The 16,496-nt window shown below is 30.2% G+C and overlaps 2 protein-coding genes across 4 annotated transcripts; both read left to right on the top strand.

Annotated features, from left to right (window-relative positions):
- Nucleotides 1–3,276: 3,276 nt before the first annotated feature.
- Nucleotides 3,277–5,943, top strand: LOC103491054 (probable serine/threonine-protein kinase WNK11). Its single transcript, XM_051086258.1, has 3 exons — nucleotides 3,277–3,438; nucleotides 3,993–4,496; nucleotides 5,250–5,943. The coding sequence occupies exons 1-3, from the start codon at nucleotides 3,436–3,438 to the stop codon at nucleotides 5,643–5,645; spliced, it is 903 nt and encodes a 300-aa protein (XP_050942215.1). The 5' UTR covers nucleotides 3,277–3,435; the 3' UTR covers nucleotides 5,646–5,943.
- Nucleotides 5,944–13,133: 7,190 nt separating this feature from the next.
- On the top strand, nucleotides 13,134–16,295 carry LOC103491055 (heterogeneous nuclear ribonucleoprotein 1). 3 transcript variants are annotated; one of them, XM_008450861.3, is made up of 5 exons: nucleotides 13,134–13,410; nucleotides 13,505–13,621; nucleotides 13,826–14,073; nucleotides 14,296–15,502; nucleotides 15,750–16,295. In XM_008450861.3, the coding sequence occupies exons 3-5, from the start codon at nucleotides 13,852–13,854 to the stop codon at nucleotides 15,761–15,763; spliced, it is 1,443 nt and encodes a 480-aa protein (XP_008449083.1). In that variant the 5' UTR covers nucleotides 13,134–13,410; nucleotides 13,505–13,621; nucleotides 13,826–13,851; the 3' UTR covers nucleotides 15,764–16,295. The 3 variants fall into 3 exon arrangements, with proteins under 3 accessions (XP_008449083.1, XP_050942762.1, XP_050942761.1); XM_051086805.1 differs by having other exon boundaries at nucleotides 13,134–13,621; XM_051086804.1 differs by having other exon boundaries at nucleotides 13,135–13,410; nucleotides 13,505–14,073.
- Nucleotides 16,296–16,496: the final 201 nt, after the last annotated feature.

Consider the following 16,496-nt stretch of genomic DNA (forward strand, 5'->3'; position numbering starts at 1 on the left):
CGACTTTGTAGGCAAAACCTTTCGGCCAAGCCTTCAACAAATTCATGAAGGGTTTCGGAGAGTGAGAGAGAAGGTGGATAGAGATGTAGATACGACAACCCCACGGGCAAATTGGCGAGCCCAGTTCAAGTTTTGTAAACCCAACATGCATGTGGACGGAGTACAGTGAACCAACATGTAGGTTTAGGATTTCGGAGGCAGGAAATACTCCCTACCGATCAACGAAACCCTAAGAAAAAAACCAAAACGAATTTGGAGGCAAAACCGCTCGCCTTCAACAAATTCATGAAGGGTTTCGGAGAGTGAGAGAGAAGGTGAACAGAGATGTAGATACAGTAACTGCGTCGTATAAAGGGAAAAATGCAAATACGGAAAAAAAGAACAAGAATAACATCAAAAATCGAAGGAGGTTTAAGTCACTCAACGCAATACACACCGATTTCAACTCAAAATTGAAGAGAAACATGGAGGGGAAGAAGATGAAAGAAGAAGGCGCAAGTAGGGTTCGACGATTGAAGAGAAATCGAAAAGGCAACACAGGTTGAAGGGATGGGTGAAGACGCGTTGAATAGGGAAGTGGAGAGGCAGACGTTTCAGTAGACTGAAAAGAGAAAGAGGGTAAAGACACGTTGAATGGAGAAATGGAGGGAGCGTAAAACCAGGTTTATGGAAATCCTAAAACTAGGGTTTCCACAACCCTAGTACCAAAGCGGGTTAGGGTTAACCCCACAGAGTTAATCTGTCGCCCAAATGCCCCCTTAAAGTTGTTTGGTAGAAAATCTGAATTATGTTTTATTTTTTCAGATTCACTGAGTTCATAAGATATGCGTTTGTTAGATAATCTGAATTTTGTTTTCGAAAACAGTTTTTGGATTATGTAGTCAAAATAGAGTAAATTCTGAAAACAACTTTTTTATGTTTTGATTGTATTTAGAATTTGAATTTTACATTTTAAAAAATAAAATTATATTAAATACATACAATAACGTGAAAGTTGTCAAATCGTAAGAACAATATATGATATTTTATCAAACTATAGGCTAAACTCAAACTTTCTCCAAACAATAGAAACTAAAATTGCAGTTTAAACAAGAACTTTAAACATAAACTATATTCATAAATAAATTATGCTAAATCTTATTAAATAAATAAGATTAGTTTTATAATTTATAAATATTAGTACAAAACACATTTAAACATTTTTTAAAACTGGAATTCGATTTTTGAATATGCTACCAAACATACATTTAAAACCATAAAATACAACTTTACTGCATGTTTTCAAATTTTCTACCAAACAGACCCTTAATACTATAATATGTGCAACCCAGATGTAACATAGATTCCTTTGAATTTTTACCTGGATTTAAATTTCACCATATTTACAAATAGTTTTTTTATATATATAATTAATTTGGGCGATTTTACAACAATAGCCCAATATTGTATCATCGTGGATCAAAATATTAAAATATCCTATCAACCCATCTCACTTGTTGAATCAAAAAATCTGGTTGACCAAAATCTTAATTGGTAGTTTGCTTTTTGTTTCTTTGAGTGGAGAATTAAAATCTCATATCCTAAACAAATATAAAAAATTTCTAACTCCAAAAATGAAGAAAACTTTCTATTTATAGGGTTCCTTGTTGGGCTTTTATTGGCTTGAGCCTGGTCTGGTCCAAGAATCATATACGTGGCTCAATCACATAAATTTAGGTCATATTTAATTTTGGATTAAGCTTATTTTTTAATTTTAGCACAAATAGATAATATTTAATTGAATCAAAATAATTAATTTGATCCAATTATCAGAATAAAGACATGTGACATCTTTAGAATTGTTAAATTTAATTTGAAACGCATGCTAATTTTTAGTTAATCTCAAATACAATTATTTTAGTAAATGACGTGACAATTGATTCCATAATTTTTTATTCAACAAAAACATTTGACAAAATATTTATACAATAAATTTTATCTTTTAGTTTTGTTATAAGGAGTGTAAATTGTTTGTTAATCTTCTCTATTTTAGAAAAAGAAGAACTGCTATATTCTAATTTTCAATATATCGATATTTTCACGTCTAGATGAGTTAAATAAAAAAGGAATATCCTAATACTTGAGGGGTAAGAAATTAGAAAATTCAAAATGGGCTAAAGGGGGAAGCGCATTTTAGCACACCACTTGACCAACTCCATGCCCCCACATATATGTTTCAAATATACTAATCCATGTGGATCAAAAGTCATTCATTGACTTTTCTTCATTTATTTATTATTACAAAATTAAATTCCATATAAATATTTTCTTGGAACCCAAATAACATGATTGGCCAGATCATCCACTTTTCTCTTTTCTAATTTCTTTATTTCTTTATTTATTATTATTATTATTTATTGAGAATTATGAAAAATAGAACAAAAAAATTATATAAAATACAAATTAAATTGAATTTAATAATAATAAAAATTGATCATGGATTTTTCTATTATATTTCATAAATATTTTAGTCTATTTTATTATTTTTTAAGTATGTCAAAGATTATTATTATTATATATTATTATTTCTTTTTCCCTCAGACAATAAATATTGCTATATCATTTCCACTAAGAAAAGCAAAAAGCTATCATTTTGTTGGCAGTTTATTACGTAGGGCCCACCTCCCAAAGAACATATAATTAAAATTAAAATCAAATTTAAATTTAAATCTAAGAAATCATTATTATATAATATCACATAATTTAGTCATAAAATTATTAGTTGTATTTATTTTTTTAAAAAAATACATTCCCTAATCCCTCCATCCATCTCCTAAGCTTAAAATATTGCTTCATTATTAATCAACACTTTTATTCTTCACAATATATAGTCATATGCCACCTCCTTAGTTTAATGCAATTCAACAAAATTCCCTATACATATTAATTTTCAATTAAAATTATAATTTCCATCCACTTCAATTTTTAGATTTTTATGTTTTTAGTAAATCTTAAATCATAATTTTAAATAATTCATATCCAAAATAATTAATTACTCGTTCCCTTCTAGAAAAAAACCAAAAATTCATTTTATCATAAGGTCAATTATATATTAAAAATATTGGTTTGATTTAAAAACTAAAATTGAATCAATTACGATTAAAATAATAAATAATGAGTAATATTTATTAAAAAAGAAAATTAGAAATATAGAATCGTAAAAGGAAAAATAAAATATATATATATATATATATATATATATATATATATATTTCTATATAAACCCACACCCACAAAACGTCTCATTAACACCACCAACCCTACTTTTTATTCAACGAATATAAATAAATTGGAGCACTGCCAATTGCCAAAGCGCTTCCTTCACCTCTCTCTTCAACTTTTTTTTTTTTTTTTTGCTTTTGTTCCCCTTCGATTTCTTCATCCTCTTCCAAGTTTATGGTGATTAACTACTTTCTTTTTCTTTTTATTCGAATATCATATTGTTCTATTTCTTTAATTCTTCTATTTTAGCCTCATAATCTCTGAGTTTTTTTATTGTTTACCTTAATTATTTCGTGTCTTCCGCACCAAATTTTGCTTTCTGGGATTGAATTATGATCTGGGTTCTTTTTTTGTTTCATCTTTTAAGCAATCTTTAGTCCAATTCAGAAACCAACTGAATATAAAATTAGTTCATTTTACTTGTTATTTACTATTTTCTTGTCCAGCAAGATTGTTGTTAGTATTCTTTCATGATATTATAGGTAGAAATTTTCCCCAATTGCAAAAACCACCATTTGAACTAGAAACTGGACCAATTTTAACGATGTAGAAGTTTGAGTATATAGTTGCGACTATAGCTAAATATTTTTCAAAAAAACATTTTTGGTAATTTTCCCCAGAAATTTCATTGTTTACGTCGAATAATCTAACTTTTCTTATTCTATACTTAAAATTTGAATTTTATGTCAGTTGAGATACGATTCGTTTATGAGATGTTTTTGTTTGTTTAGATGCCCAGTGTAATGACAGAGTCATCAGATAAAGAGACAGAGGCATTTGTAGAGGTAGATCCAACGGGCCGATATGGGCGTTATCCCGAGCTTCTGGGAACAGGGGCGGTAAAGAAAGTGTACAGAGCTTTTGATCAAGAAGAAGGTATAGAAGTAGCTTGGAACCAAGTGAAATTAAGGAGTTTTTCAAATGATCCATCCATGATAGATAGGTTATATTCAGAGGTGAGATTGTTGAGAAGCTTAAAGAACAACAATATAATTGCCTTGTATGATGTTTGGCTTGACAAACTTCATGGAACCTTAAATTTCATTACTGAGGTTTGTACAAGTGGGAACCTTAGAGAGTACAGGAAGAAACATAGACAAGTCTCTTTGAAAGCTTTGAAGAAATGGTCCAAACAAATCCTCAAGGGTTTGCAATATTTGCACACTAATGACCCTTGTGTAATTCATAGAGATCTCAATTGTAGCAACCTCTTTGTCAATGGCAATGTTGGTCAGGTAATATATACTCTCTAACTCTTGCTTTCATTCCTTTTAGAACTATGTCGTTGTTATTATAAGTTTATGTACATCAAATATTAGATTGTATTTGAAGTGCATGTTTAAGATGTTTGATTTTAGGAATCTATCTGAAATTTTCCACTAAAATAATATGCCATAGGGACACGGGAGGACATGTTTATTAAAATATATATTCTACTAAAATCAAAATCAATGAATTTGTACCTTTAGAGGATGTGTTTGGGGTGTTGAGTTGAATTTTAAAATCTTGAATTAATACCTTGAAGTTAGGAAGTCTTTGTTTGGGCTTCAAAGTTATTTAGTTGAAGTTCAATGTTGAGTGTAGAGTTTTTATGAAGTTAGAAAACATTAGAGGTAGAAAGAGATTAAAATTTAGAGTTAAAAAAGATAAAAAGAGAGGAATATGAAGTTTTTTGATAAATGTGCAAACCTTAATAGTGAACACGTATGAAGTTTGGTAAGTTGGGTTATTTAATACCAACTTATGAAGCCGGCGAGTCGAACACCTTATATATATTCTTAAAATTTTAGTTTGATAGGATTCCCACTTTCAAAGATTTAGTACTAAAAAAGAATTAGAAGAGTCCATTGGATACGAGAATTGGGCCTAAGGATCCAAACCGAGTTCAATATAACATTTGTAATGTCATTTAGTTCATTTATGGTGATGGTTTATGGATAAAATAAGTTCGAGCAAATTTCTTATAATTTGGCTTCTGGACATGACAGGTAAAGATTGGTGACTTGGGTTTGGCAGCAACAATAAGAAAGAATCACTCAGCTCATTCAGTGCTTGGAACACCAGAATTCATGGCACCTGAGTTATATGAAGAGCATTACACTGAGCTTGTGGATATATATTCATTTGGAATGTGTTTGCTTGAATTAGTCACTCTAGAAATTCCCTATAGTGAATGTGACAATGTTGCCAAAATCTACAAGAAAGTCTCCTCAGGCATCAAGCCTCAAGCCCTTGGCAAGGTCAAAGACCCTGAAGTCAAGGCTTTCATTGAGAATTGCCTTGCTGAATCCCGAGTCCGGCCTTCCGCCGCCGACCTCCTCCGCCACTCCTTTTTCAGAGAAATTGATGATGACGAAAACGAAGACGACAATAACGATCATTAGTGAATTGTGTTTAAATAAGAATTTACCTAGATGTGGTTTATATATTTGTGATGAATGAAATTAGTAGTCAAGGTAGCTAGAATTGGGTTGTGTGCTTTTGTGATTCATCTTCATTAAAGTTGGTTTTATTGTTATTGTTATTATTATGTGCTATCTTCTAATTGTTTTTTTTAAGAGATAGCATGTGGGTTTAAAGTGCTTTCTTTTCCCATAATTTTAGGTTTTTATTTTATTCATGTTTATTTCTTGTACATAAACACATCTTTTTAATTCCCACTTAAAAATGTCTTTAGTTTAATCTTTGTGGGTGTTCCATCTCTCTCTTCACAAGTTAACTTTCTTTTGCTTTTCTAATGCTTATCAAAATGTTCATCAAACGTGTATTTTGTAGAAAAAAAGAATGAAGTCGATAATTGAAGAATAAAATTGTGTAGAAAAAGTTTAGGAAAAAACCAATTTTGACCCATACATAGAAGGGTGGGAGGAAGGTTGTCTTATACTCTCTCGGCTTATCAAATTGTTTATAGTTACCGATCCAAACTATCTATATTAAGTGGGATAATCGGGTATAGTTTTGATGATTAAGTTATGATTTCTAACTAAAGTGGTAAATGGAAGATTTTTGTGTGGAATTTTGAATTGATACGATGAAAATAAGAGGCAAGAAAATGGATATATTCTAATGTAAGAATTATGATTCATCCAATTGTTCGATTGATCATAGGATTTCTATAAATTATTTATCATGAATGAATGTGCTTTGCCCATTTTCTTGAATAATCAAAACAAATACCCTAATTGATAAATTAATTACTTCATTAAATTATAAAGATGCCAGATTGATTATGTCCATTTAAATAGGAATTTAGTTAAGACGATTAATATCTTGGATAGTCCAAGTTACTAACCAATTTCATTCTTGAAATAACCATAGGCGACCTATCAATTCACACATAAACACGCTTAATTTGACCCTTGCTACTTATAGATAAATAATACTAATTTGATGTGTCACATGTTATGTTTCAATCTTTAGTCTAACAATGTATACAGGGCGAAGTTAAAATGCATCAACAAAACCATAAGCATTCCATAAGAAATATGAGATTAGAGATAAAAACTTCATTATCAAACAATGAGTTTCATCTAGCTCTAAGCCTGGTACACTTACCATAGTTGTAAATTATGTCCAAGGTTGAAGATACAATTACAAATATGCAAATAACTAAGTAAAATAAAAAAAAGAGATCAAGGGAGAGAGGCGGAGAGAATCCAGTTGAGGATTGAATAATCGATTCTACGTAACCTAAAATCGAAGAAGAGGTATTTGAACCCGTGCTACAACGATGTGGTGCTACGAACGGGGTTGTGCGATGCTATGTATCTATCTATCTCTCGTGCAAAAACATGATGGGCATCATCGTGCCATAGAGCATTGTCGTGCTGAATTGATGCCCTTGTGATAAGCACCAAGTGTAATAGCGGGTCGATACGCCTCGAGGTATTTTCGTCTTTTCATATTTTTCTTGATTTGGTTGCTTTGTAAGAGCTATGTTTTGGTCGTCCTTTTTTACCTTTGTTTTCTCCATAACACTCAATTCTACCTCCTAAGTGCTCAATGTCTATAAACTAACCAATTTAACATATAGTAATCCTGAATTAAGCTCAGCAAAATAACACGTTTCATCCACAAATACTATTAAAATCTTAAATTTAAAGTTTAAAAAGTTTCCTAATCCTGATCTATCTAATAAGTCTCTCCCTCCAAATAATATTGTTAAAGAAAGTTCTTTTCTCATGCATTTAATGAATTTATAACAAGGTGAAATTGATAAAATCTTAGACAAAACAATATTAGAGGTTTTTTGTTTTTGTTACAATTATTAAAACTTTTGCAAAGTTTTTTAACGGTTAATTAATTCTTCAATGACATTACACGAATGTTCATAAAAAACCATTACTAACAATTATGAATTGTCATCGTCAATCTACTATGGTAACTCATTATCGTTATTAAGGAATGTCAATAAATGACTAAAAAATTTGATATTTCTATACATGTATGGATTTTAATGACAATGAAAAATTGAGGAAAAAACATTTATATATTGATATTTTTGGCATGGTAAAAAACGCCAACAATTTCACTTTTAGTTGTCAAGAATATTTTGACCACGACAACATTTCAGGTCAATAGATATCATATGACATCATTTCTTTACTGTCAAAAGTTGATGACAATAATATTATTGCAAAATAAATACATCTCATAATAATTATGTTAAATACCAAAGAAAGCTTATAATAGTGAAATTTTATTTTGTTTGATTAAAATGTCCAAGCTTATAATATCTTCAAAATAAGTTGCTGCAATGTTAGACATGAAAAATGTATAAATAGTTAAGTAAAAACTTTGATATATAATGATAAACTTCATGAGATTGTATAGAAAGAAACTAAATACAATAAGTCTTGCCAATTGCCACATAATTAAGTTAAAGTACATTGCAATAAGTTTTGCCACAAAGAAGCTCATATTTTGATCACTAGCTTCCACATTCTTCAGCTTTCACCATTTCAATTTGTTTGTGCTAAGACATAGTAATGTTTATCTTAGAGTTCAACCTAATACACAACAATGTGGATGATAATCCCAACATTATTCATATGTAACTAAGTCTCTTTACCCATTAGTGAGCAAGCCAATTACATCTTGAGTACTTGACAAATCGAAGCTTGAATAAATTAGAGGAGATTGAAGATTATTGTAATAAATCTAAGCATGGTTGAATGATTGAGAGAGAACAAATCTCCATAGTGTAAATTATGGAGTGAGAGTACGTAGAGCAAGAGCCTAGCAGTGATGGAGATGATAAAACAAGAGCTGAATAAAGTTGAACGATGTCCAAATGATAACAAACTCGAAATTTTAACAACCATGAAGAAAGTTTCCTTGTAATTATTTTATTAAACAACTCATCACCCACTCTACTTTGCTTAGCTCTTTTTTTTTTCCTCACCAAGTTGCTCTTTAATTTTAAATAGAGGTAGTTGTCTAGTATTTGTCATCAACCACATCACGTGTCATATAACATTTTTATGTTATGTACATTTAACTAGATATGTAAGTGTATATTGAGATTGTGCTCTATGTTATAATGTAAATGTTAAGTTCACATAAAAGTATGGAAAGATGTTAAGTTTAATGATAAGATCAGATATTTTGAAATCGAAGTTTCTATCGTCGTCATATCTTATCTTAGGTATAGTAGAATTATCCAAAGCAGTTATGACAAAAGAATTCTAATTTATCATTTTCCTTTTAAAAGAAAAATAGTTTAAAACGGAGAAAGATAATAAGTTGACGTCCAAATATACCTTTTATATTCTATAGCAATACAATAATAGTAGAAACAAAAGAGAGCCACAATTGAAGAATATTATTTTCAAATTCAAAGGTGTATGAAAGTGAAACAAATGAACAACAAAAGGAAGTAAAGTCAGATGCCTCAACCATTAAAAGAAAGGTGAAAGTCAAATGTTGGAAAAGTAAAAGTTTTAGAATAAGGATTTTCCATGTACAACACATGTCAATTAGTATATATATATATATATATATAATTTCATTGTTTAACTATTTGAGAGAATTTATTATAATTTATAGAAAAAATTATACTTTTATTTCTCAAATTTTCATGAATATATGTATTTTACTCTTGAGTTTTTAGAAAATATTTTTGTAATTTTAAATGTCATACAATTATTTAAAAATAAAATTATAAAATTATTTTAAGGACCTTTTAATGCTTTTTTCCTAAATTATAATATACTAATAAATAATAAATAATAATGATAATGATAATGAATGGCCCTATGAATTTTGTAAAGCCAATGTTTTGCATTTGGCATAAAGTTGAGGATAAGCAATATTAGAAAAAGTGGATACATAAAATATACATTATGTTTGGCCCTACTCTTTGATTCCATTTTATAGTTTATCTCAATAACATTTCCAACAAAATTAATTTACACCCTAAATTATATTTACAAAATTATTCTATTATAATTTTTTTTCTTTTTAAAGCTAAAGTTCATTAAAATATATTTAAAAATAATTTTTAAAAATAGAAAATAATGAAGCACAGCTAAGCAATTGGAAAATTGGAGAGTGGACACCATAGATGGAGTGAAAAAGGCTCTCTTTTTCTAAAGGAAACTATGCCTAATAATATTTTGAAATAAAAGGTTTTAGTAGATAACCTTTTTTTTATTAAAATATCATTTTTATACTTTAAAATTTCTTTAATTTTAATTTTTAGTAAATCTTAAATTTAATTAATTCTAAATACTTTAAAATTGGTTCAATTTAAGTTTTCTTATAATATGAGTTGAAGAATGAAAAAATATTTATGTTTTTTTCTTAAATCTCATTTATATTATATATATATATATATATATATATATAAAAGAAAATAAAGCAACCAAAACAAAATCATAACAAAAGAGCATAATGCCATCAAGAAGTAATGTCTAATAACCACATCTATGAGCATAGGTAGCTAATTTATTGGCAACAAAAGTTATCCTCCTAATTAATCAATACAAATCCAACAACAGAATTATAACGATGAAGATCATAAATAAAAATCAATGAACACCTTGAATCTCATTCTCTTAGCGAGATTTTTCAATCAAAAGGTTCCGAACGATATGTAAATCAATTTCAGTTTAAAGAGGTGAAATGTCATCTTCAAGATCTCTAGAGAGGACCTTTAAACGTGGCAATAGTATCGACGAGTTCAACAATCTGCTATAGATTTTCAAATATGAAAAAGTGGTGATAACATTGATATTATTGATTTTTGAATCATTTGAAAAATTGACAAGTGTCCAATTTAGATTAACATTTAACGATGAAAAAATAAAATCTAAAAAATATTAAGTGTTTGCTAAAAAATTTTAATCACATCAAATTAGGTAGGGTAGATTTGGATTGACTTAGAAAAATGTTTTCTTTTTCTATTTAAGGCTTCTTTTTTTCTTTTTTTTTTTTTATTTTTTTTTTGTGGTTAAAAATCCCTTTTAAAAAAAAGCATTCATGTGAATTGTATATGATTTTGTTTGAATTGCAAAATAATAAAAGAAATTTTGATTAATGTCAAATTACTACAATTTCATTGGTGATCGTCGAAATTGGTTATCAGAGGTAAGCGTTGGACATGGTGGCGATAGTGGACAGAAGTGGTTGCCATAGTGGCCGGAGATGGTTGACGGAAGTGGAGTGATGACCATAATATAGTATAGTATAAATGAGTAAAGTAAATACATTTCGATGACATTTTGATAATTTTAAAAATTTTAAAAAATTAGGAAAAGATTAACCATTAACTATTCAACAAATAATTTTTCTAAAAGTTGATTTCAAAACAAATTTATCTAATAAACTAATTTTTTTTTAGTTATTTTGAATAATTACGGAACACTTTTAACTTTTTTCTAAATTACTTATTTTCAAAACTAAAAACACCCTTATTTTTGGTAAACTTGATCAAATAACCATTGAACAACTAACCAATTCAATATATACCTTTGAATAATTAATTTTAATATGTTGATTGTGAGGGTGAAATATGTATTAACAACTCAAATCGAAAATAAATTTAAGATAATTAAAGTTTAGGTTTTTGTTAAGTACTTATATACACTTATACGTAAATGGTGGGTGAAGGAATAGTTAACTTTACGAGGTAGGTATAAATTGATTGTTTTGGTCAACTTTTACTTCAAATGTTCATAACTTCAAGTTTAAGTTTTTGTGAAGGGTATATGTTATGTAATTTGTTTATAATCTTGAGACTAATCTACGAGGGGTAGGTGGTGAGAGGACACTCCGAATAGCTTTTTAGTTTCATCTAAGATGCCTATTTGAATTGACTTTTTCAAGTATTTATCAACACTTTTTTTATTTGTACTTATAAACACTTATTTAAAATATTTAGAAAGTCAATCTAAATGCACCTTAAATTTTATTTTTTTTTTACCGTGGTTGTATTCATTTGTTTGTAAATAGCAAGTGGGTGGGATAGTTAATTTGAGTTTTACTTTCTAGCTTAACCATAAAGTATTAAAAGTTAATTAGCTTTTACTTTATAATTCTAAAGTTTCAATGGTACTAACCACTTCTATTTATGAATAAAAGAAGTTTAGTTGTCTTGAAGTTGTAGTTTTGATCAAAATTTAGAGCATAACATAAAATGATATGCATTTTGAAAATACCAATTTTTTTTTCTTTTTTTTTAATGTTTCTTTACATCACATTTTAAATTTGATTTTATTTATGATTTAATTTTTATTTTTAAAATTATGACCCTTCAATAGATAAAGTGACCCAGAAGTACTTAGTGGGTTGGGCTTTATCTAACAAAAATAGTAATACCATGGCTGGGCTTTTAGCCCATTGGGCCTTTTTGTAGTGTTAATTAATCTTCCTCTTTTTTTTTTTTTTTAAATTTTAAAAATTGTAAAATATATAATAAAAAGTTGAAAATAAAGTTAAATAAAAAAAAAAAAAAATGAAGGTCCACTCTACTAATTTATTTATTGGTACCTCATCCTAGTGGAATTGTTTCCCTAAAACAAACACATCAAACCCAAATATAAAAAATTAATTGGGTAAAATGACCAAAATAATTTAAGAATTAATATTTCTTTTAGTTTTTGAATATGACTAAAATTTTTGATAAAGTGAGGAAGTGGTATGTAACAATAATGTTTAATGGTTTATACCCGTTTGTAAAAGTGCTTTTAGATTTACCAAGTTCAAGTGCATGTGCATTTCGTGGAGGATATAGATTTTAATTTTCGATTAATATTTTCGGATTTTATTAATATGTAAATTTTCGTAATTTTTTCATGTTCTTAATATTTCCATATTTTTAATTTAAAATTTTAATGTTTATTTATATTGAATTTCATTAAAAAAAATTAAAATTAAAATTAAAATATTTATTATGTAATATCACAAATTTTTAACCTAAAATCAACTTCAAAAATTAATTAATAATTGTATTTTTCAACGAATTGAAATTTTCATTTATAATCAACGACAATAAGTTGAAACTTTATTTACAATCGACCATAAAAAGAAGAGTAACGACTGAATGAGTTAAAGTTCCGTATTTGTTGGCATGATCATTCATTTTTAAAATGGGACGTTTGATCTTGACTCTCATGATTATCTATTTAAGTAAGAAAACAAAATGTATGAAACCGACTCATAATTTAAAAAAGAAAAGAAAATAGTTGTGAAGATTCTTAAATATTAATTTAAATTGGATTAGAAGAAATAAAAATGGTTGTCACCAAAATATAAAAATGATTTTAAGAAAAAAAAAGAAAGAAAAAAATCATCATCCTCTGTCATGTCTCTTGCCTCCTCCAAATATTCTTACACCAGTGGATTTGTCAGTCTCTCTCTCTTTCTCTTTCTCTTTCTCTTTCTCTTTCTCTTTCTCTCTCTCACCTTCAACGTTTCATCTAAGAAATTCCATTTCTTTTGATTTATTTAAGGGAAGTGGTAATTCCAAAGAAAAGATAGAAAAAAAGAAAAAAGAAATAAAGAAAAGAGAGAGAGAAGAAGAAGGGGATGGGCACATCCTCTGTTTTTCTTACTACCTATTATTCCTCTTCTTCTTCCTTCTCCTCCTCCTTCTCCTCCTTTTCTTAGATCTTAGTTTTCAATCGCTCATTCCCCTTTTCGTTAATGGTGAAATCCCATCTCCGATTCACTCTTTTTCTTTTTCTGGGGTTCTTCTTTTGATTGCTTTTTTCCTCTTATTTTCCTCTTTCCATGCTTGTAGGACCTTCTTTCATCATTTCGTTGATTACAGAGCATCGGATGTTTCAAGATTCAATCTGGGTTTTCTTTATTTTTGTTGTTTGAAGCGATTCCCAGTTGGGTTTTGTCTCAATTTTCAGTTAAGAATCGACCCCTTTTTGTTACTTGCGTAGCTGAATGAATCCCACATTTTCCTTTAAACTAGATTGGATTGTTTTTGTATTTCGGATTTAAAAAAAAAAATTGGGATCGGGTTATATGGTCTGAAATTGAATGATTTTGTTTTTTAATTGGGCATTTAAATCGAAATTCATTGGATGATTGATTGATTGTTTGGTAATAGAAAACAAAACAAAGAAAGAAAAAAAGATGGAATCAGATCTTGGTAAGCTCTTCATTGGTGGAATTTCGTGGGATACTGATGAAGAGCGTCTTAGGGAATATTTTGGCCAGTATGGCGAAGTGGTCGAGGCTGTGATCATGAGGGATCGCACCACTGGTCGTGCTCGTGGCTTTGGTTTTGTTGTCTTTGCAGATCCTGGTGTAGCCGAGCGAGTCATTTTGGACAAACACGTTATCGATGGTCGAACTGTGAGAATTTCTTCCCTTTTCTTTTCTCTGATCATACATTTCAACATCTGATTTCTGTTCTTGGTAACTTTCCCAGATTGAGTCTGATTCTGCCTATATTTAGATATGAATGATGTGTTCTGTGGATGGAATTTGTATGATTTGAGTAGTGGAATTCTCTTCTGGATTATGCCAATTTGGAGTTGTTTTTCTTTGTTAAATGTAGTCGCTTTCAATTTTCAGGTTGAAGCTAAAAAGGCTGTCCCAAAGGATGATCAAAACATGTTGAATAGAAATAGTGGTAGCATTCATGGTTCTCCTGGCTCTGGACGAACGAAAAAGATCTTCGTTGGAGGTTTAGCTTCGACGGTCACCGAGGCTGACTTTCAGAAGTACTTTGATCAGTTCGGAACAATCACTGATGTTGTTGTTATGTATGATCACAGCACCCAAAGGCCAAGGGGTTTTGGCTTCATTACATATGACTCGGAGGAATGCGTCGACCGTGTGCTGCATAAAACTTTTCATGAACTCAATGGAAAGATGGTTGAGGTTAAGAGAGCAATCCCAAAAGAGCTAACCCCAGGGCCCAACCGGAGCCCTCTTGTAGGATATAACTATGGTATGAGTAGGCCTAGTGGTTTTCTTAACAGCTATACACAAGGCTATAATATGAGTCCTTTGGGAGGTTATGGAGTTCGGCCAGATGGTAGGTTGAGTCCAATAATTAGCAGTCGAACTGGGGTTCCTCATTTTGGTACTGCTAATTATGGGGTGGGTGTGAATTTGGAGCAAGGAATGAGGCAAGGCTATGGCAGGACTTTGAACGTTATGAATAGTCAAGCGCAAGAACAAATGTTGAATTCCTATTATAATGGCAATTCAAATAGGTACATTGCCCCAATTGGCTATAGTGGGGGCAATGGAAGAGGCGATTCTCCCTTAAGCTCGAGTACGTGGAATGTCTGGGGAAATGGAAGTATGAGCAATGCCATGAGCTCCTCTGGCCCCGGCACTTTCTCTGGCTCTGGAACAGGGAACTTTAGAGTGGCATATGGAAATAATGATGATAATTGGAATTCGCCTGCTGTTGCTAATCATGTTGGGGCAAACGTTCCTGGCTATACTTTTGGAAACAATAATGGCTATGCAATTGGAGACAATAATGGCTTTGGGTTTAGAGGAGGCTATGGAAGAAATGGAGTAGTATCAAATGTGGCAGCACGAAAAGCATTTGTTGAAACGAACAATGGTTACGAGAGGTCATATAGAGACTTGTATCGTGATGAAGTGGTGCATGATGATTCGACTTGGCAGTCTACCGCTCCTGAACTGGATGGTTCCGTGTCTTTTGGTTATGGTCTTGGTAATCTTGCTTCAGATGATCCAGCCAAAAGTTCTGAGAGTTTTCTTGCAAGTTATGATGTTTCAAGCAGACAATCAACTAGAGGTAAACACACTTTACTTTGTTTTCTTTATAGTCTTCATTAAAGACACTCGTTAACTTGCATACCATTTGGTTTTAGAATCTAAATACTCACATTGTCGGTAACTAGTGTGATAAGATTGAATTGCAATGCTATAGGCTCTATTACTTCCAAAGTCGTGGTTGTTTAAGGACTAAACAAGAAATGCTGCCTTGAAAAGTCTGAATATACGTGAATTTTGAACCATATGTACTTTACTGTTGCTAACAGGAATTGCTGCTTAGAAAGATCGTTTGTTGTTTGGATTTTCCAACATGATTGGAGGAGTTTGAATATAATGCAATGAATCAAACATACCAAGAAGAAGAAGGGATTTGGATTCGTGATTTTTATACCGCTCGTTGAAGTTGATGAGCTAAAAAGAAAAATGGAACACTGATCTCATAACTTTTGACTTGGTTCCTCGATCAAAAGGCGATACATATCATATATATATAGATTTTGAAAGAAGAAAGGTGACAACCGAAACCGAGCATTGTAATTTTTTTTTTCCTTTTTCATTTGCACTTTCTTTTCTTTTTTGTTTTTTTCGTTAACGAAGACATAGGCTTGTTTCTTGGGAATTTGATTGAGATGTAAAACCAGATTGGCAGCAGATCATAGAGATACTCCAGAAGAAGAGTGATATTTTCAATTATTTTTATCATGCATCCCATATCCAAAGTGAGGCATGGAAGTAGTAATATCATTTAAATGAGGAAAAGAAACCGATGATTTATATTTTTTTCTAATACCATATATCCTTTCATTTCTTTATTCTTCATATTCTGCTGGTGCTGCTGCTAGATTTGTTTATAAATTGTGATTATAATATACTTTCTGTGATCTGAGATGAACACTTAGAAAGTGGAGCCAAAGGGATTTTGAGTTTTGGGATTTGTGTTGTTTTGTTTTGAGGAGGGAATTGAAATATGAGAAGTTTGATCTAATTTGTATGGCCATTTGATTCTCATCCTT

Source organism: Cucumis melo, chromosome 6 (assembly GCF_025177605.1).
Source record: "Cucumis melo cultivar AY chromosome 6, USDA_Cmelo_AY_1.0, whole genome shotgun sequence".
In the NCBI taxonomy this organism is placed as follows: domain Eukaryota; kingdom Viridiplantae; phylum Streptophyta; class Magnoliopsida; order Cucurbitales; family Cucurbitaceae; genus Cucumis; species Cucumis melo.